This window comes from Etheostoma spectabile, chromosome 13 (genome assembly GCF_008692095.1).
Source record: "Etheostoma spectabile isolate EspeVRDwgs_2016 chromosome 13, UIUC_Espe_1.0, whole genome shotgun sequence".
Lineage (NCBI taxonomy): Eukaryota > Metazoa > Chordata > Actinopteri > Perciformes > Percidae > Etheostoma > Etheostoma spectabile.
Genome location: NC_045745.1, coordinates 15621560 through 15643915, shown reverse-complemented (window position 1 = coordinate 15643915; position 22356 = coordinate 15621560). Strand labels below are relative to the sequence as shown.

The 22356-nt window shown below is 38.2% G+C and overlaps 1 protein-coding gene across 2 annotated transcripts in view; it reads right to left on the bottom strand.

The window, feature by feature from the left end:
• fstl4 (follistatin-like 4) overlaps positions 1–22356 on the bottom strand; it is a 209683-nt gene that overhangs the window by 157276 nt on the left and 30051 nt on the right. For both annotated transcript variants that reach the window (XM_032533495.1, XM_032533496.1), the window contains exon 3: positions 20859–20892. In XM_032533495.1, the coding sequence (XP_032389386.1) occupies positions 20859–20892 (34 nt within the window). The remainder of the gene's footprint in view (positions 1–20858; positions 20893–22356) is intronic.

Sequence of the window (22356 nt, the reverse complement as noted above, 5' to 3'; positions counted from 1 at the left end):
TTAATTGTTTTCTGCAGAGAACAATCAAAAATGACAAGAACAGCTCTCACAATGCACCAAGTTACAGAGTGACAACAGTTCTGTCCCTACAATCAGTTATACACTTCCTTATATCCAGTGCCCCCAGAGGAGAAAAACCCTTGTTTGGAAAACAGTTTAATCTCAAACATAACAATCAGTGGACCTCAGGCAGACAGTTTGTTCTATTACGTATTTCTGAATCTGCCCTCCGTGTGTCAAGTTTCTTAACCGGTCATTCTATCTTAGCTGAAGGAGGACATCTCGTCTCTTTGGATAGGCTTTGGTCTCGACCTGGGATCTGCTATGATAAACACAGCTATAGACAGCTGTTTCTGTTAGACTTTATGCCATTTGTCATTGGAGAAAAAATGCAAAGACATAACAAATTCAGTTGTCTCCTACAAGGAGAACACACTAAGGAAAGATACAGAAGTCCTATACTCTGAGAGGCATTGGAGATCTTATTATGAATAATTAATATGAAAATCATTGGTTAAATGTAATTTTCCCATTACAGAACATAAGGGATGTACGTTTTACTAAAATGACCTTTATCTTTGCTGATTTCTTCTGGCTGGATGATTATGAAAAAGTTGAGTTGTGCTTCCTCTCAAAGGTTTCCAAAGGTTGTGCAACCTTTTCTGTAGCAGATTGTACTTGCCAAGCTTGGGAAAGAAGACTGAATACTCAAACTAGCTTTAAAATAATCTTCTATTTTGTGAAATGTAATAAAATGTTTAAACACTCCAACTGAAATGTTGGTGTCTTATAAATCCATTAGGGTTGGGCACATTGTGTGCATGACACAGAAAAAGTAAATCAATCAATCCACACACCCATGGAGGCAGCATGAGTGTGTCTACACAAACATTCATCAAAGTTTGTGAATCGTTTTCTGTGCTGTGTGTGACTCCATTAACTTTAGCTAAAGAGCAGCGCCTGGTCTCCGGCTTCTCCGGCTTCTCCGGCTTCTCCGGCTCATCTCAGTGTGAACTAAGTCAGTCTGCAGAGACACCTAACCTGGTCCATGTAGAATGGCTCAGCAGAGCACAGCAGGACTTGGCAACTTTGCTGAGCCCTAAAAGGTAAGCATACCTCTGCATGAGTTCAGCGATACACCCAGCTGTGATTCAGGCTTCAGCCTCTGCATTGCAGGTAGCCATCAGTGGATGATTGAGCTACACTTGTGGTTCTATTGTCCATCCACCTTTGTACCTCAAAACATATTGAGAAATAGCTGTCCAGGCTGCAGTTCCGTCATTTGGAGCCTTTGTCTCTTAATGTCATGAATTTGTCTTAATCAAGTAGAAAAGTAATTAGAAGACCTTTAAAATAACTAGAGATTGCCGCAAATAGCAATGCTAATGTTTGTGACCCATATCAGAATGAAGCAGCCAATCACACCGCCAGAAACTATCAATGCAACAGTAATGTTATTATACTCTAATTGCTTTGTTTTGAGGGCTGTTTCTCAAATTTTTACTTAACCCAGTATCATTGTTTTTTAAATGTTTTTTGTATTATCTCTTAACACTTCATATAGAAGAAGTTGCCTTAAGAATAATAGAAAAATGGGAGCCAGTACTATGGAAGTAGTACACTGTGATTTAGCTAGATTGGAGTTACCTTTAAGCACTGAATGAGCCATACCTCATTCATTCTCCTGGCCTGGCAGAGATACTATAAACTTCAGAGTCTTTAAGGTGCCTTTGGGGGTTAACCTCCAAGTTAGCTTAGAGTATGTTGTGGACCAAATCCAATAGAGATCAATATAGCTTTGCGATAGAGCTGAAGCAATGAGCTGTTCTTTTCTCATCTGTGGCCAGGCCACCACAATCATTACTAAAAGAAGGGGTTTTCAAGTGCTAACACTTAAGCAATGCATAATCATAACATATATTCCAACCCAGCTTTTTATTAGTGCAACATACTTGCCAGCACTTCAATTTCAAGTATTTGTGCTCCTTGAAAAATTGTTATCAAGGACCACCTGCGTTTTCCCCAGTCCACATCCATTGTTTTTGTTTGGTCTGTTTTTCCTTTCAGCATAGATTTACATTTTAGACAATAGATAGGTAGTCTTCATTGTCCTAGAGAGTTGAAGTGTGCTTCCACCTTTTGTGGCAACAGTTTCGGGAAGGCCCTTCACGTTAGTAGCATTGCTGTGCCCCCATGTACAAAGCCAAATCTTTACAGAAATATTTCATTTTGGAAGAACCTAACTGGTCTGACAAAGAGCCATGACCTCAATCAACCTTTAGGATAAATTGGAACACAGACTGTGAGCCAGTCCTCATCTCCAGACATCAGCGGCAACTAATGCTCTTGTGACTGAATTAGGGAAAATTCCTGCATCCAGGTTTCAAAATTGTTTTGAAATCCTTCCCTAGAAGACTGAAGGCCATTATAGCAGCATTTATGAATTGTTCAATGAGAGGTGGGATGTTCAGATGTCTGCATACCATGGCCATATTAGCTTAGCTCTTTGGTTAGTTAAAGTGAAAATATGAAGTAAAGCTTCTAATGCCCATGCACCAACAAAAGTGCACACAGAGCGTAAACATCAAAGTGCCTGTAACAAAACATGCATTCATAATACCTAACAAACATATCCCAGGTTCAGTGCTTTTCTTTTATTGATCCCCAGGCAGCAATAAAAAGCTTTTAAAAAGTATTTTCATTTTTGCAAGCAAGGAGCTTCTATTTGTTTTGTTTCTCCAGTGCCAGTTTCAAAGCCCTTTTCTTCACTCCATTGGATTTCTGTAACAGAACATAAAACTTGTTGGCATACATAGTTTACACTTGACCAAATGAATGATTCACAGTGCTACACCGCATTGAGTTTTTAAATATGACCAGTCATGCTGAGTGTGGAAATAGATATGCTGTTTAGCTTTATACAACAGCTGAGTTTCTTATTCATTATTTAACTTGGATATTCCTCTAAAGAATGTTACATCGTATTAATGTTTTTGATCACAAGTAAAAAGAAAGTGCTTCTTCACTGGAAAATAATGAAAAGACAGGGACAGCAGACATATTTTAGACAGACTCTATTTGAAAAACTGATACTGCCAAAAAAGTCCTCTGAATATTACGTATAAAGTCAGCATAGATATGAATGCAGACATATCCTATAATCCTTGATAAGAATAGCTTCACTAAAATAAAAACAAGGTTGTCTTTTTTAAATGCAAATAATGAAAGATGAAAAATGTTATTCCTTTATCTTCCACAGCTTAAGGCACCACTATCTTCTTTCTATAGGCAATACTTAAAAATATATATAACTTTACTGAAAGAGTATGTGTGAAAGACATTTGCAATCTATCGGTAACAATGGGGCATGCATTGGGGCACAAGTCCATAATTCTGTTTCCCATCTGAATAACACTGAGATATGCTATTAATGATACATGAACGTAATTACATCTCTCAGAGCATTTTGCCTAATATGCCAAATGAATTGGGTAGGAGAATGATGAGAACACAGCAGGTGGTAATTAGCCTCATCCATGAGCATAAGCGCTCCTATTTTGCAGAGAGGCAAAGTTATTACGTCAAGTTGATACAAATTGAGATCAGTGCAAATAAATTGCTTCAAATGTATTTTGGCTTCCTGATTTAATAGAGGTCAGAATTTAATGTGGCTTCCCATTGCAGGAAAAAGAGGGAAATCATTACATCATTCAACTTTCTGTCACACTCTGAGTGAAGAGTAGCTGGCGTAAACTAGTGCTTTTTTCAAACTGGAGGGTGTTATGAGTAGACCTATGTGAAGACAGGATGGGATGATCACTGAATGTCCAAAACCTGCGATGTACACTGCTGTTACAGTATCTTGTTGCAGGAGGGATAACTGGTACAAAGGCTGGACATTAACAAAAAAGTCACACTGCACTGACAGGAGTTGCTCATCTGCTCTGATGAAATAAAGATCTACAAAGGGCAAGGTAAGGACAAATTTAACTTGATATTAAAGCAAACTTCCTCTTTTCTCTGTAATAATGTTATTTCCCCTTAGTCTTTCCCACACATAGACTAGTTTGTGGCGTAGCGCCACACAATCAACACCGACCACCACACATTGCGTTTCGTTAACGCTATTTAAAACATGCATTCGTTTAGCTGCATTTCCTTTCCCTGCTCTCCTCCGTCTCTCTGTCACTCTGAACACACACACACACACACACCCCTCCCCTCCGTGCACACAGCGTGTCTCCATGAAAACAGTGTTGCCAACTTAGCGACTTTGTCACTAGACTTAGCGACTTTTCAGACCCCCTTAGCGACTTTATTTTTTCACAAAAGCAACTAGCAACAAATCTGGCAACTTTCTGTAAAAAGGTCGCCAGTACTGTCCAGCAAGCATGCAAGGTATTTCAGTCACCTCTCTCTTAATCTGTTTTGTGAGCAGCTAAAGAAGCCGCCCCTCCCCTCCCTGTGTGCGTAGGCAGGTAGAAAGGGGAGAAGGGACAGGGGGGGGGTGTAGATTGGAGACAGTAGGACGCGACTGGAGAAAGACGCAGCTGAGCTGGCCTAGCCAGCGTTCTTTGAGCCTTCTTTATTGATCTTTTTCCCTCCCTTTGTAGAATTTCTGTTTTTACTTCAAAGATAGGCTACCTAAGAAATAATTATAGGGTAAAATAAATCCCTGTATTGAATTTGTAATTATTTGGCTGAATATTTCTATTTCCATCTACCTTGCTGACACAACCACAAAGCTCACAGATAATCCAAAAATGGGCAATGAGGTGGAGCGTGGATGGAGTTGAGGCAGGCTGAATGAAGCCTACAGTTTATGCAAGTCCCCTGTGATTGCACCCACCTGTCACTCAAGCGGAATTTCCTTAATTATGCATAACTTAAAGCCTTGATATCATTTAAATAGGTACTATATGTACCAAGTTATTTTCTCTACCTGATCAGAGTTGGCAGGAAGATTTGTAAAGTGGTACAGCGTTTGTTGTTAGCTCACTCATTTGCTAATGCTGGAGTTTGATGCTCCACTTAAGCTAATGTCTATGGGTGATTTGCATGAGTCATAAACTGGGTCTACTCAACCAGTTACATAGAGTCTATAGAGTGATGACAACTGTTGACAGTTCTGCCTTTTCTGTTCAACCAACATAGGAAGAAGAAACCACAATGTTATCATAGAACAGAATTGTTGTTAATTACAATACAATTGGAATCTTTAAATGGATTAAGAATTGTAGAGAATGACAAATCATACAATGATCTATTGCTCCACTAACCATTGTGGCGTTCATGTATAGTCCCTGTGGATATTTGTGTGTTAATAATAAATATATAAAAAGACACTATGTGGCCGCAGTTTACAACCATAATCTTTCAAGCATCAGCTGACATTCTTGATAGAGCGCAGCACATCTCAAAGGAGAACTCAGAGAGATTTATATATTTCTCATCAGTTCTACCCCCGTTCTCCATACATGTGCACTAACGCGCGCACACACACACACACACACACACACACACACACACACACACGGTACCAACATTTCCATGCATGAATAACAATCCTCCAAAGACATAGATTAGAAGACTGCAACTCCATCAGACAAAATAGTGTTGGGAGGTATGACCTAAAATTTGTATCACCTGTATTTATATTTGCCCATGTCACCTGATTTTAAAGCCCATGCATCTTTCTCACTGGTTGATTAGACAATGGGTTTCTTGGACTTTCCACATCAAATGTCCTTAGATCTCTATTTTAAATGCTTTGCAGTTGTAATTCATAGTTGTTCAGATTGAAATCAAACATTGGAGTGGTAATATCCCATTAAAATATTTGGACAAAATAATTTGGTTGATTGTCTACAGTTGCTGGTGCTACTGTGAATGCATATGCTCTCATCAAAGCCATCTGAAAATGATGGTAAACTGATTAAGGTCAGTGCTCTGGAACACCCACTATGACTAATACAGGCTTGCGTACTAAGGTTTTTTTTCTACCTTGAGTAGATGACTCTCATTCCTACAGCTGGTCATTACACACATTTAAAATAGATGCAAATTAGAATGTCTGCCTCTACCAAAGTACTGCTTTACATCAAATTATTGAAGAAACATACAGAAGATGAATTGCACAATGACCAAGGAAGAAGGGCATCATTTTGAAATGTATTTACTTAACTTCAATGTGCTAACAATTGTTTTAAATGTTCTACAAAGAGCAGGTGGACTGGGTTGGCCTCAGTTAAACCAAACATTCCTAATTAGAAAACCATAAATACAGATGTAAAAGTCAATTCAATACAGTCAGTCAACTATAGGTGAACATAGACTATATTTTGACCGGGTGAAATTCCAGATGTATAAATAAAATTTAAGACAGCATCAGCCAGACCTTGCATACTAAAATCTGAGGCTGGTGAATTGACATGAGTCTATGCAATGCCATTATGCAAAAAACAAATGTCAACCCAGTGTTGAAATGAGAAAGTTCAAATACTGAGTCATTTTAATGTTTAGCCTTTTAGCTTTAAAAACCTGAAAAACATTTAAATGACAATTTTTTGCAATTTGCTTATGAAACTTGGACCTGCCCCAAAATATTGAAGAAAAAAAGTGTAGATTAGGAATGGAATTAAAAAACATCTACAATATAATAGAGTTTACAGTGCATCTTTTATATATAGTATTTCTAGAGTTATTCGGTCTTTAGAAACTTAAATATGATTCCTCTCCAAATAAAACAGAATTTCAATCAGATACTGATGCTTTCAGAACTGGCTTGCAGGTGTCAGTCTGATGTTAAGTTTTCTTTACTTGGTGTAATCAGAAAGCAAGGTTGGGTTAATTACTCTGATCCCTGCCCCCTTTTAACCATCTCAGAAATGTGTTATTTCTCACCTCCCACTCAGAATGACAGCTGAATTATCACTTAGTTCACTGAGTCAAAATAACCATGCTGGCCACAGCCAGCTCCATCTGATTTCACATTATCCTTCCTGCTTCTGCTTAGTAAGGCTAGTAGCAATTTTATCATGAATCTGTGTCTGCCTCTTTTTCGTCTCACTGTCCTTAACCAATGACACCCTAATTCATTCACTGCCCTATTTCCGTTGCTGATGCATGTGAGGTGAAGAGCCTCTCCTCCAGGACCCGGCCATCGCTCACACACCTGGGAGTCTGCCCCATTATTACGCATGCTATTTGCACAAATTGCTCCATTTGTGCTTGAATATTACTGGAGATTGTATCTATCCCCTAAGAGAGCGGTTGAGATATGAGGGATATTTTATTCTTCAGTGTGATTGCCTCTTCATCTCCTCTTGGCCATTATCTTTAAGGGAAGTTTGTGGAATTCTGTGTGAAATTCAATGCAAAACTCCATTTGCTGATGCTGGTTTGTTATTGTTCAATGGATCTCAATTTGTCGCGTGTAAGTAATAGGAATAAGGAAATCCCTAAATACTATGAAAAAGCCCACAGAGCACTCAAGTTAATGGGATGACTGAAATACTAAAGTAGCTGCATTTTATGTTTCAAATCAAGACTGGTAAATCAGTGGCCTTTAGACTTTCTTATCTTTAATCTTAATGTTCAGATAGTGGCTCTAAAATTAAATTAGGCAACTGAGCAGTGTAACTGTAGTAAGGATATGCTCTTATATTGTATATTAATTATGTACATATCAATTGATGATATAACAACAATACAGATGCATCAGAAACGAAAAAATGCAGTGTGATTCAAAGCTTCATGTATGTAATTAAATATTATTTCAACTCATATTTCATTGTATTATTACTTGGTTAGGAGTTACTTTTAGCACATTGAGCACATACAAATTAGGTAGCACTGACCAACAACTAAGCACTGATGTTCTAAATCCAACTTTGAATACATGACAGTCCCCTGCAGAAAAATCTAAATGTGGGCATTCAAATTAATGCCTTATCTGACCTGAAGCCCCTGAAGATTTTCCAATCAAACTTCAAGCCTAAACAGAGTAGCTTCATCGGGCCAAGAGTCAGAGTTAGGGGACAGTTAGTCAATAGCTTAATAATAATGCATTTCAAGCCAAACTTAATCCAAACCTCAGAAGAATGTCAACCTCTCTGGCCCTGTGGTGGGGAATTATGAGTAAAAGCCTGATCATATGAGGTGATTTAACCATCTGACATTAATCTTGGGATTCTGACAATATACCACAAATGGCCTTTGAACTTAGACCCGTTTTCTATTTCATCAGACCCAATGACCTTATCACATTGCATACGCATGATTTTAGTCACCTTTTTGGACACCGGCACAATCCTCGGCTCACTATATGAAGAAAAAAAAGAGTTGCGGGAAAAAAAACCTGCTTGTTAAATTTTCTATTATTGCAGCTGCTGTACTACTCTCCCCTTGCTGTCATTTCACATTTAAATTTGTTAATTAATCAATTATTTTGTGATTTAATTCCAAAGAAAGTGGCAAATATTTCTGAGAACAAGCAACCCACCTGCTTAGCCGCCATGTGTCCTTAATGACTTGTTTTTAAAAATTATACCCACAATAGGATTCTCATTAATCTTTATGCATTTCAAAAGGCTTCAGGGAAAAAGTGTATGAAACAGATTACTGTGTATATGCCATGGCAATGATCAGACAATACTGGAAGTCTGAGTTTATTTCTGGAGACTTCTCTCTGTGGGATATGGGTATACAGTACATTAGTTTGTTGAGATCGCAATGTCTGTCACAGCAACTATGGTGCTATTATGTGCTGTCTTGTCACTGACAAAAAAGGAATGGATGTGGACAAAGAGCTACAGAGGAATCTTAAATTGCATATTGAATTCTAAAAGCACACCCTCAAAAGGCAGAATCCTGGCAGAGCATGTTTGCTCATGCTGCCAAAACCCAGAAAATTGTAATTGCTTGTCATATTTAGGAAAATTATGTCACATTCAAATATTTTTTTTAATTCAAAGCCTATCTCATTAATTTTCATCTCACTCTGTCCTGGCAAGGTGCAATGTCTGATTGCTGCCTCGATTATTTACTGACTCACTGTCTCATTTATTTCATCTTAGCCTCAGGCTTTAGGCCCTCCGCTTGAGTATCTCAAATTCAATTTTTGTCATTTGAAGATCTTTCTTCCAAACTGACAAATCCTCCATTTCAAAACAGTGATACCAACTCTTAGAAACTGCTAAAATGCACCATGTGAAAATACAACTGACTGTTGGGACTCACAGTTAGGGCGTAGAGGGTGTTATAATACAACATTAACTCTTTCTGGGAGATTTGCCATACTTGTTGCACAACTATCTATCTCAGCTGCGCGTTGCCTCTCTTCTTGTTCTTATCCTCTCTCTGTGCAACGTGTACCCAAGGCTAAGTGCTATCACACTTTACTTTTTACTTACTTTTAGTCCACCAGCCAAATGGCTAGTGAATGTTCAAATTTTGCTGGCCAATGAACAGATTACAGGGTGTTTCCTGCATAGAGAAAGTTTTGGCGCCCCGCAAAGAGGTTTTAGCCACTGCCAAATATACCTGTAACATGTTGTACAGGTTATACGTGTAACAATTTCATAACCTGTGAAAACATCTTGTTGTTGCCTTAAACAGTAGTCTTTTGGTACAGTTGGTTTTATCACCTGATAGGAGCCATAAAGGAGGAGCTTAACATGAAAAACACAGTTCCGAGCACTTTATTGACAAGCTATAGATGCAGCAACGCCCTGCACCATCTCTTTTCTGAGCCCCATTCACGTAACAGCGGCAGTTAAACTGTATTCCACACCACGATGGTTAAATTTGCAATTAATCCAGGGTTTACATGCATTACGAACCGTCTGTTATACTACTGTATATTCAACATCACTCACAATTTATTGATCAATAGAATGCATTTCAAAATAGAAAACAGACTTCTCAAGGTTTTGTATTCATAACACTATTGTATTATTGTACAAACTGGATTAACAAGGCTAAAATGCTATAATAAAAAAAAAGAAATCTAACACTATACTACTACAAAACACTAAGTTTTTGCTAGTGTGCCTAACTTTTTTATTAAGGTGCACCAGCACAAAATTTAGGTGCCACGGAATGACACATTTAAAATATTGCTCGATCACGCAAATTTCCCGCAAATCAATCAACAGGGGCATCCCAATATGAAATGCATGGGTCACATCCAGATTGGAGAACATCATTGGTCTAGGGTAACTGCACAGACTGGGGCAGAACCAGGAGCACAGTAAGAAGCTGGAGAAAGACTACACAGACCGACATCAGTGACCCAGCTCAAATGGTCTACAAATAGGAACTATGTGAGGCTACGTATGTTGAAAATAGTTACACTAGCACTACAAATTAAAAAAGAGGGTTGAATGCGATTTTGAACAGGATGCTACAATAACATTTGGCATGCAATGCAAGTCTGGACTGACATGCTTTTTATATCCTGTTTATACCAGCAGCCGGTATTCAGATGTATCTGCTGCCCACAACCTCAGTTTGAAGGAATTATTTACTAATTTTATCTGTAGTATCTGAGATATACTTTTTTCGGCTGACGGTACAGCGAGGACAGGCGGGCACAGTGTGAATTTTGAACATTCAAATGTTTAACAGTGGTAACCAACTTTCTTTTACTTTCAGAGGCAACTATGTCACTTAGTCAGAGTAAAACTTTATATATTATTATCTTGAATATGAGGATGTATCATGATCTTTAAATTAGGTAGCTGCAAAAAGATGACTGTAAACCGGTTACTTAAGTGCATATTACCCACACTGAGTGATTAAGTTGTGAGTGAATTATTTCGTAGTTATTGTTGCCCTTCCCTTGAGCGCCCTGGTTGAACAATCAATCTTTCATTTACTTTTTGCCTGATTGCATCTGTCCCCTCAGATGACCTGTTGCCTGGGGCGACCTGTAGCTCACCCATTAAGAGCGTTCTCCCGATGTAGGCTGAGGCCTTTGCAGCGGACCAGGTTCAAATCCGACCTGCGGCCCTTTGTTGTGTGTCATCCCCCATCTCTCTCCTGTCTATCCACTGTCACTCTGAAATAAAGGGAAAAAGCCCCCAAAAAATAATCATAAAGAGGACCTTTCGTCTGCTAATTTTACAGTCCACTACATGGTGGACTTGGCTTGAGCTGCCATACCACAAATGTATGGTTTAGGAACATACTCATTGTTGAGGAAAGGAGTTATTTTTCACTGAGGGATGCAAATCATTTTGAGTTGAAAAAAAATGTAATTTTACACAGTCCTAGTTTGCATGCCCTCATCTTAGAATATTAAATCTGATCACGTCTTCTTTCTGTCCAGGGGCGTCTGGTTGCTTAACTGGTTGAAAAAATAATCTACCATAGGAACGAATCAAGAACATTTGACAAATTAACAGCCTCTCTGATATCTCTCATAAACAAATATGTGATTGATAATAAAGTATGAACTTAAAAATGTCATTAATGACATCTAAAAGTACAACATTTAAGAGGGAATGTGTTTACTTAGTCATAGGAATGTGACCTGGCAGTGGCTTATTAAGATTTCCACTTCCCTGGGGGTAGGCAAATGCACCTTGTCCTCTGCAAAGTCCTACTGAAGACTTTGCTGGTTGAAATCCAAATCATAATACCTTATCCTAAAGATCCAGCAGGCATATACAGTGTACTGTTTATAAATGTTTATGTGGGGCTGTATCTGCACCACAGTGTGTGTGTGTGTATGTGTGTGTAGAGAGACAGGAAAAGAAAGAGTTGAGCGCAGAGGCATGTAATCTGAATTCAAAAGCAATCATTTTTGTTCTCAGCTCATAAAGCCGTCTTCTGTTGATGGGTAAGGCAGTAAAAATCACGGGGATGAAGGTAAAAAACGGATCTGTAAGGGTTTGCAGTGATGCTTGCACTCACAGCAGCATCTGGTATCATCCAAGAGTTGACCTCCGTTGAGTTATAAGTAAAACATGAGCAGAATTACAGATAATTACAGTAATCAGATAATACTAAATGGTAAATAGTAATAATTTTAAAAAATACAACACAAATAATAATAAAAACTAATAATAAAAGAATTAAGTAATAATTTTGTTCCTGTCATTAAAATATATCAGACAACAAATAAATATTAAATGTTACTGAGATTTTGGACAAGCGTAATCTGTAGTAAACCAAAGATTAGTCCATTAATTGATAAGCAGAAAATGAATCAGTTGTACAAAACAAGCCACTCATGATGTCCCCGTCAGCTGTGAGAAACCGAAAAAGTCGACATTTTAGAGACTAATGGATTTACCAATTAATCCCAAAAAATATTAATTGTTATTAATCAAAGTCTTTATTAGTTCCAAGTCTTTCAACATGAGATTGAGATGTTGGCAGGGCCATCTGCTGGCTTAGCTATTATAGCCAAACGGCAGGGTACTGCAGGGACAAACAATAACTGAAAGAGACAGAGAGAGAGAGAGAGAGAGCACTATTCTTTATCAGGACACAAGAACTCAACCACTAACTAATTTTAAAGTTAGGCTAAAGAAGTGTAAAAAAGTGGATCAGAATTTTTGGTGAAAAATCTGTGGAACCATAAGCCATGTTTTTTTCCCCTCTCTCTTTAGAGGCATACAAACAGCTGTCACATTAGCTGTGTTTTCCTTGCCATATAGGAAAGCATTATAATGCAGTGATTTTGAGAAATATACATAATCAAATTCACTAAAAATCTAAATGAATCTGTGAGGATGCTCTTATCCCCTGTAAATACATGTCTATCTTCGCCTGCTAATTCCTCCGGCAGAGCTTTCTCCACATAACCTTTGTCTGTTTTCAGTCCCTGTAACTGCATTTCAGCATGTGTGTGTGTGTTTGTGTGAGCATCCGAGTAGGCCCACTGGTGCAGATTGCCCCAGTGAGAGTAAAGTGTTATTCAGAGTGCCACTGTCAGTCCCTCTTAGTCCCTGGAGAGGCTGTGTGCCCTCCTTCAGCCCTTCAGCAGCATCTGCAGGCACGCTTAACATGGAGCTTACACTGCTGCTGCAATTCCCTTTGTCTTTGACTTTCAGACTTTTTGGCAAAAATTATCACAGCGGGGAAACTGTGTGGCTGTCCGTGAATTAGATCAGAGAGAAAATGAACATCATTCCTTATGACCAAATTTAGGTCCATTACGATGTGAAAATTGTCATCATAACTTTACTTGAAGATATTTTAATTTTGTAACCATGTCTATAAAAAGGTGGGTCGATTTTAGCAATGCCTGTTTCACTTTACTATTTTGATTAAGTCTTCAATGACTGAATGGACTTTTCGCTTGGTAATCTTTATTGCTGTTCAGCTTAATGAAATCACATTTCACAGAGATTTACGATGAAACTGAGATAGGGACGTACAACTTTCAGCAATGACAGAAATATTCTTTTTTGCACATTCTAATTATGCAGGATGTCTCAAGGTGAGTAATCTCCATGACATTATCTAGCGTACAAGAGCTCCCTAAACTGGTTAAACCTAGTGTGTATGAAGTGTGAACAATATACAGGAGAGAACATACGTAAGTTCAACTCTCTTTGATTCACAGCTTGCTCAAACTGATTAAGAATCTCAGAGAGGTAGAATTATGTGCAAATGAAGTGATTAAAGTTTAAAACATTTAGACCAACATGTACAGCAGAGTATAATATATTGCTTTACATTCCAGTGTTGTTCTTTTAATTTATGTTGTTTCTATAACCAAAAAAATGTAAATGTGGGTGGGTTTTGTTTCTCACCTAGTGATTTAATGGTTTCCTCCTCAACCTTGAATACAGTTTGAGGTGATAGCATCACAATTCCCCCGTGCATTATACAGTATAACCCCTCAAACTATTACTTCTCCAATTATACATCTGCTCTGTAATCTTGTTTCGTCATCACATCTTCCTTTATACTGTCTAAAAACCTGCAAACTTTGTAAAAAAAAAGTTATGAAGTACCACCTTGAGGGTATTTGTGGTAACTAATTCTCTAATCTCGTGTATGGAGTATGGACTAGTTTTTTAAATAAATATTGACACATGCTAGGGATAAAAAGTTGCTGAGTTAGCAACACTGTAAGCAGCTTCTATCCCTGACTCACTAGAACATAGGCGGAGTTTGGCTACATACGACCAACCAATCAGAGCTTCATAGGGTTGTGCCAATGGACGATATCATTGTTCATCCCAATGGATAGCCACCATCGTGATGCCTCGCCCCTGGTCAGACACACGCTAATCCTAATGTCCCTGTCAGAATAGTAGCTTGCTCTACCTGGATTAGTAACGTTTCAGCATGCGGTAAGGTCATGGTCTGCGCCCCGGCATGGACACAGCGGTCTTGAGCGAGAGAAAAAAGGCGTTAACGTGGAACACTATCACACTTTCCTTTATCCCCTAATTGGACTAACTTTGTGGGTACGACTGTTTGAGTGCATCAATAAGTAAGTCTGATGACGATGTTATGTAGGATTTATGAATGTATGTTAGCAACAGTAGGCTAATACGAGGGTTAGAAGAGTTATATTTTTGTGCATTGAATGAGTTATTCAGTGCAAATATAACCAAGAATGTAGTTTAATCTCAGTAATGATGGTATATTAGGTTACAGTGTTAGGAAAGTTACTTTTAAAAAAGTTATTTCTTCCAAAAAGTAACTAAGTTAGATACCCAGTTACAAATTATGAAAGTAAATAGTTACTTTTCGGCAGTAACAGTAACAGCGTTATTAAGATGGGAAGAGTAATCAATTACTTTTAATTTAATTTAATCTAACGCCGTTATTTATAACACTGTTATTGCTGTTGCTCTGTTAAAGACAAACGTTCCACTGTACCGTCATTACGCAGATCATGGAGATCTGATTGAGTCTAGACTTTACAGCACTGCACTTAAGTGAAAGTAGGTCAAGTTGTAATTTACTGGCCCTACCTGCATTTAAATGTATGTCTGATTGTTTCTATGTTAAGCATTACCCAATAGTAGTAGAAAAAATACCCCCCCAACAATAATATCATTGTCCATCACAACATTGTCAACTGCCAATTTAAGGGACATTGCCCAACCCTAGAGCTTCAGAGCTAAGGCGGGGCTACAGATGTAGGTGTCCCTGAAGAACCCGTGTATCTACCAGTAGTTCCGTGTTAGATTAGATCCGCTTTACATTAGTTAATTTGCATGCAAGTTTTACTTATTTTTATACTGTGTATTCTCCATGTATATTCATGCACCAAACCATGACGCCTGTACCGATTCGGTTCAATACGAATACATAAACCATTCCCACCCTATATTGTATGTATGTTTTTACAGAATAATCTGTTGGCTCTTTTATATATTGTCTTAATGTCTCTATGTCTAATGTAAAGCAAAGATTTTATTCAAAAGCTTGCCTTGCCCATATAACAGCCTGTCATATTTTGTCTTGACTGTGACTCCCTGGCTATTACACATGTAACTTCTATCACTTTAAGTCTGCTTAACGCATAACAATCCCATTTACACCAACAGCCGTCATACAACAGATACCTGCAATAGACTGCTGAAGACATTAGCTGTTCTATTTAATTGGTAACTGGCCAACAGCCATCTTTTACTCACAAGAGCATTCATCATCATCATCACCAGCTGTCTTCACCACATCAGCAAAAAATGTCCTCGTACTCTACTACTTGACAAGCCATTAATTACTTAAGAGTACATTTTAATGTTCACAACATATTCACAAGTTTGTCTTTCCACATTTTCATTGGGAAATAGCAGGTTTGTCTGCAGCGAGGCAGCAGGAGAAGAAAAAATTAAAACGGCACTTTTTGACACTTCATACCGTGAGTTTGCTTTCTCTCTCGCTATTTTAATCCCGTCTTTCATAACTGTACCATTTTCTGATCGGCACTGTCACCCCCCTTTGCCCCCTACCTCCTATTCTTCTCTTTTATTATGTGACAGTAGAGCTATCAGGAAGCAGTTTGACTGTTAAGGCATCAGCAATTCTGGGCGGAATGTTGCTAGGCAGTGTAGTCAAACAGTTGAAGCAATTCTTTATGATATACTGTAGATATGGAAAATCCATACACATTTGCTCCAGGTCATAATGACTTCAGGAAAATGTCGCCTGAGATAATTTTGGAAGACTTGGGAATATCAAACTCCAAATATTAAGATAAAACATAATAGATTTTGTGAACTGAAAAAAGGTTTTCCATCCTATCCTACTATTTCATGCATTGCTTTTAAAATGTGGTCCCACTTTCCTCTCATCTAGGCCTACTTCTTTTGGAATTTTTGTAAAGTCTCTACCTTCTGCTTTTCCTTCTTCATGTCTCTCCAAATTTGAATATCTTTCTCCCAAATCATCCTCTGACACAAACACATTGGCCATCTGGCCTTTTTTTTTTAAGGCACAACAATGCTGCGACTGCCCATTGATTTTAGTTAGCGTTATAAACCTATAAATATTCTCATATTGTATTGTATTGACAGTGAAGCAGGCAGGCACAATATGTTAGTCAATGGGGCAATAGGTCACACAATGCCAAAAAAGAGACAATTAAAACATTTGATTCAATTGAGTAGTTAAGCCAAGAGATGGCTTTCAAAACATATTTCCCTGTCCCTTCCCCCTTTTTCCTCCTTTATTCCTGCTTCTCTGAACTTCTTCTACTCTCCGCTTTTCCTCCTCCCAGCTTTCTCCCCAGTCATTTGCTGCTTATTAGAGAGTCTCTCTGTCAACCTTGTCCCATCTAACCTCACCCAATTACAATCTAAATGATCCACAAGACTGCTTAACTTGCTTTTGCCTCTTCCTATTGTTTAATTTGTGACGGTTACAAACTCTGATTAGGCCTCTGCAAAGATTCATAAATTAAGCACTCAAGGCCAGATTAATCACTATTCCCTGGGAAGACAAATAAGCAATATTTAATTTTTCCATATGGATCACACTGACAACAATAACACACTGTGAGAAGAATACTGTGACAACGACTGCATATTTTCCAGACTGTGGCATTTTGACCAAGAATGTCTTTGCATCACCAGCCAATAAAATGTCACTTACTGAGATTTTTTTGTCTAGCCAGCTTAAAATCTTCAGATACAATGTTTGCAGGAAGCGATTTTCACGAGTAGCATCTGCGTTCAGGAGGTAAAACTGGACCAATTTGATTAATGTCATTGTCTCAAAGTGAGGAGCGTAGATGCCACAAAAAAGGTCTGCCAAAGATGGAGAGGATGAGTGAAAATAAGGGATGGACCAAATAAAAGGAGAGTTAGAGTAAATAATAAATATACAAAGAAAGAAAAAAGGTAAAGTGAAAAAAATAAAAAAAAATAAACTGAAAGGAGCAGAATCAAACAGCCAATGGCAGTGAAAGCAGACAATCCCAAAGAGCTACACTGAGCCTCATCCAAGGAAAAGGAGATCAAAACAAGAAAATGAAATCCAATTGCCTGATTTTGCCAGTGGATCTAGTTTAGCATACAAACAGGCAGTGGATAATTAGTCTCAAGAGGGGAAATCAGCACACACTAAGTGGGGAAAAAAGCTCACAATATTAAAGCAGCTGTCCTGAAATGACAAGGCAGACACATTACAGGCCTACCTGTCAGCTGGTGGAAATGTTTTCCCTTCCAACTTTACCACTGCATCGCTTTTATCTCTGGTATACATATGGAGTGACATACAAACCATATATATAACCATGTGGGCAGCGTGTGTATGTGACGTTAGTCCGACGGGGTTTATTGTTATGGGAAGTGAGGCCCTGTGTAGAAAAGTACCGTAGGCAGCAGCTGCCGCTGACAAAGTGATGCACATAGTTTCAATAAGTAGTCAGTGAAGCTACAGTAGTCAGTGTTTTATCCTGCTGCAAATACAAACTAAATCCCCTGAGTATTGCAACATAATTGTTTTCTCAGCCATTTCCCCCCCCCCAAAAAGCTGCTACCAGCCAGGCTAAAACTAACTAATAGTTAGCCTAAAGAAACAAGGGGTCCTTCCGTCCCAACTAACGTTACGGTTTGGAGCCGCGGTGCTGGAAACATAACACTAATCTGCTACAGAAGTCTGTGTCTGATCAAACGTACTTTACACAAACTTAATTGTTCTTGGATACACAGAGTTTGTTGCTAGTGCGCGTGTCATGCAGGTCTGATCAATTTATCAAACTGACAAGCTGGCCCCGCTAGTCAACCACAACCTGAAATTTAGAGGAAGCAACCTGCAGTCATTGTCATACACTTTAGCCTGGATTAATAGTATTATATGAATACTATGGTTTCATGCTAGTCAACCAGAGTCCCTAATTTACTTGCTTTGGTGTATGTAAAGCATTAAAGTTCAACAAAGAATGGTTCACATTAGAAAAGACCTTTTTCATTTTTATCTTTTATGTAGCTGCACTCCCTACAAAATCACCGCGGTAGTCGAGAATTATTCACTATATTTATTATTTCCAAATACAGTTATTTATGTCATCTTTTATTGAAAATTACCTTTTCTTTTTTCATATTGCTTTTTCATATAGCTTTAAAACTTTTTCCTGCTGGCTGCATAGGCCTACTGCTCAAAACCAACATGGAAAAACATAGTAATATTCCCTAAGCATTTAGTTTTTTTATGTTAAACTGTATGTAAAATTTGACGTGAGTTAAATGTGACATGTGGATCAATATTGTGTTATGTATCTGGAATTGTTCATTAGCTGTGTAAAGTTATGAGTGATATCTGTAAAAGCTGAACCGACTCACACTAGTAAAACAGATTTCATTCCGATACAAAGACTCTTTCTGTGAGATAAAAGACACTAAAAGAGTATACACTGGACACTATCCATTATATCCAAAGGTTAATGAGTATTCATGTTAAAGAACCGTGATTTTTAATATTGACCAAAATAATTGTATTGATTATTAAAAGCTTCAAGAAGCTTACATCATTTTGTTGATGTGCATCAAAAACAGCAGATTGTTATCTAAGTTGAAATGCCCTATACATACAGTATATACACATATATATAAATACACACACACACACACACACACACAGTTTTCATGTTCCCAAATGTAATATAAAACATATTTTGATCCTGTAGCAGAAGCTGTGATAGATTACTGTCTAATGCGAGGCAGGCAGTTGGTGCCAGTCATGTAGACTTCACATTCCCATTTGGATAGGACAGCTTAGACATTAAGTGGAGAGAGAAGGGGAGTGATATGCAACAAATGGCTGCAGGTTGGAGCCGGAGCCGCGGCTGCTGTGTCAAGGTGCAAATGGGCGCCCGCTCTACCAGGTGAGCCAACAAAGCACCCAAAATTGTATCTGCTAAACCTACATAACATAGGCCTTTGTATACTACTGGTGTTACAACCTATGATATTGTTGTTCATTCAATTTACAAAATTCAGCCAACTGAATTTATTCATTTGACAAGTTGCATTCTAACTGATCTCCAAGTCACAATACAACAAAAAAGCACCGGTTGCTGTTCCATGCTGATGCCTCAAACACATTTGCCTAACACATCATTAACACAGTCAAACACACTGCTGATGTAAAGAAGTGACTGTCAGCCACAATCACCTTGTCCATTGCAATGACTCACAATGAGAACTGACTCACGTCAGTGAGCAGGAAGTGAAATGTCCTAACAGAAAAATAAACGGCCTGGGAAGTTGCTCGTTTGAACACCCTAATCAAGATCAAGATGGAAAGACAGACACTCTTTCATTAATTGTTTAAGCAATCATGCAGACAAAAGAAATTGAGGCCCAACCAAAACAGATATTACTTAAAGCTCTCATATTATGCTCATTTTCAGGTTCATAATTGTATTTAGACGTTATATCAGAATAGGTTTACGTGGTTTAATTTCAAGAAACACCATATTTTTGTTGTACTGCACATTGATGCAGCTCCTCTTTTCACCCTGTGTTGAGCTCTTTGTTTTTGCTACAGAGTGAGGCATCACAATTTTATTCCATCTTTGTTGGGAGTCACACATGCGCAGTAGCTAGGTAAGCACTACTAGCCAGTCAGAAGCAAAGTATTAGGCCATTCTAGCAGCTAGGCGAGCATTATAAAGTGTGATAAAGTGACGCACATTTGTCTCTGAAGTGAAGGCTGGACTAGAATAAAGCTGTTTGGAGCAGTTCGTGAACAGTGTTTTCTGTTGGAGATGGTAAGTCCCTTTGCAATTTTTCACTTTGTAAACCTATAACATGCACAAAAAAGATATATAACACAAATAAGGAAAGGGAAAAAGCCAAAAAATATGAGCACTAATAATTTCTGACAGGGGACTGAAGATGGTTGACAGCTAAATAAGTATTCACCTGACAAAAATAGTTTTCAACTCATAGAAAGGTTGTCAGTTGGAATGAGAGATTTCAGGTGATTCTACTTGATGTCTGTTAAGTTGGGGAAGAATGACAGGACATGTTGGACTTTCAAACTAGTAAAAATCTTCCCTTTTTTAAAGTATACTATTATTTTCTCTCAGCAAATGCAGCTGAATAGACAAACTAATACCTGCCAGTCCCACAACTGATTTGTAGATTATTTCTTGGCATCCACTGACAACTGATATGCTTATAAATTTTAAATTTGCCATGCTTTCAAACAATTCCTCCGAGAAGAGTAGAGCAATACATGTGATGCAGTAACAAGTGGAAATTTTCATTCAGGTCTTATCCATAACAGGCTGCGTGGTCCGTTTCATGAGTGCACTTTAGATTTGAAAACTAACGTATATGCCTAATAACAGAGGGAAAAAAAGAGTTTGTCATGGAACATGGTATATTTTGAAAAATTCTGTTTGGTTTGAACACAGTAAGTGTACTCACATTGATCGATGTTCCCGTCTGCTTTCCCCTTCTCCTGCAAACAGAGAGCAAACATAAAAGTGGTTATTACAGGCTTGGAGGAGTCAGACAAAAACAGCCCTTTCTGCAGCTTTTCGTGCTCCATCCGTTACTGTGGCTCTTCCTCTTTTCTAGGTTCAGGGAAAGACGACAACAGAAAACACACGCTGAATAGATGGAAAGACAATGAAAAAGAAAATAATAGAGAGACAGAGAGAGAGTGAAAGAGAATATGGATGACAGCAGAGAAACGCAAAGACCTTTGCAAAGGCAAATCCCAGAGTCAATTCAATTACCCTAATTGGAAATACACTTCCCAACAGGCTGCAAGATGGCAGTTGTCACTATATTGTGCTGGAATGTTTATCAGGATGTCAAACAATGGATACCCCTACAAGGATAAACTGATTTATTAGTCAGTCCTAACTGTATGATACTGACATGCATCTTAAAATGTATCTTAACAAATGTCATTCATGGCCTTCCAAATGCTTTGTGTGGATGTGATTGTATGATGACATGGAGGGCTGTCATGTCCACCTGTGAGGTACATAAAGATGAACATTCAAGGTTAAAGAAAATACATCTGCAGCATCAAAAGGTAGCCAACAATCAACTTTTATACATCCATTTGAAATAATAAGGATGCACAATATATATATGTGACCATTATATCATTGCCTAATAAGAAAATGTTTTAATTTATTGATTAATTAATGGAATAATGGGTTATTGAAATTGGAAATTAATGGATAAATGAATGGGTTTCAGCCAATAATTACTTCTGCAAAGCATGGCTGTGGACCGGCACTTAAAACACGGTTTTGATTGGTGATTTTTGCCTTTGCCTTTCTCTCCTCTGTTTAGTATTGGTGTGCAGTCAGCAGTGAGACTTCAGAGCAGAGGCCACAGCAGAGAGAATCAAACAGACTTGAGGTTGTGTCTTACTAAAGTCAACGACAAAAATGCTCGTTATCCGTAAGTGCAACACAATCCATCAGTAAGGAAGACCATACCCATAGGCTACCCTGCCCCACTCTAATCCACACACAGTTTTTTACACAGCCATACAGAATCTGTGTTTGAAGCCATTCACTTGTTCCCTTTCTCATTGTTCCCTGTATAGTGTTTTTTAAATAGTGAATTATGTAGGGAACGACCAAACGAGATTTTGGACACAGACTGAAAATATCGTTGCGCCAGTAATTTATGTGACGGAGACTTCCACGCACCCAGCATCATGTAAACAAAGCAAAACAAAATTTCTTATGATACTTCCCTGAAACAAACCTAACACTCACAACAGTAAAATGTTGTACATATGTTGCATGATACATTGATTACACCTGGGCAAGCCGTGCTTCTGCTTCTTTTCCCCCATTGCATTGTGGTACACAGGAGTAACATTTAGGGTACATTGTCTACTCACATTAGCAGTGCATTTTGGGTGTTTTATAGTTGACTGTATAGTGATTGAAAT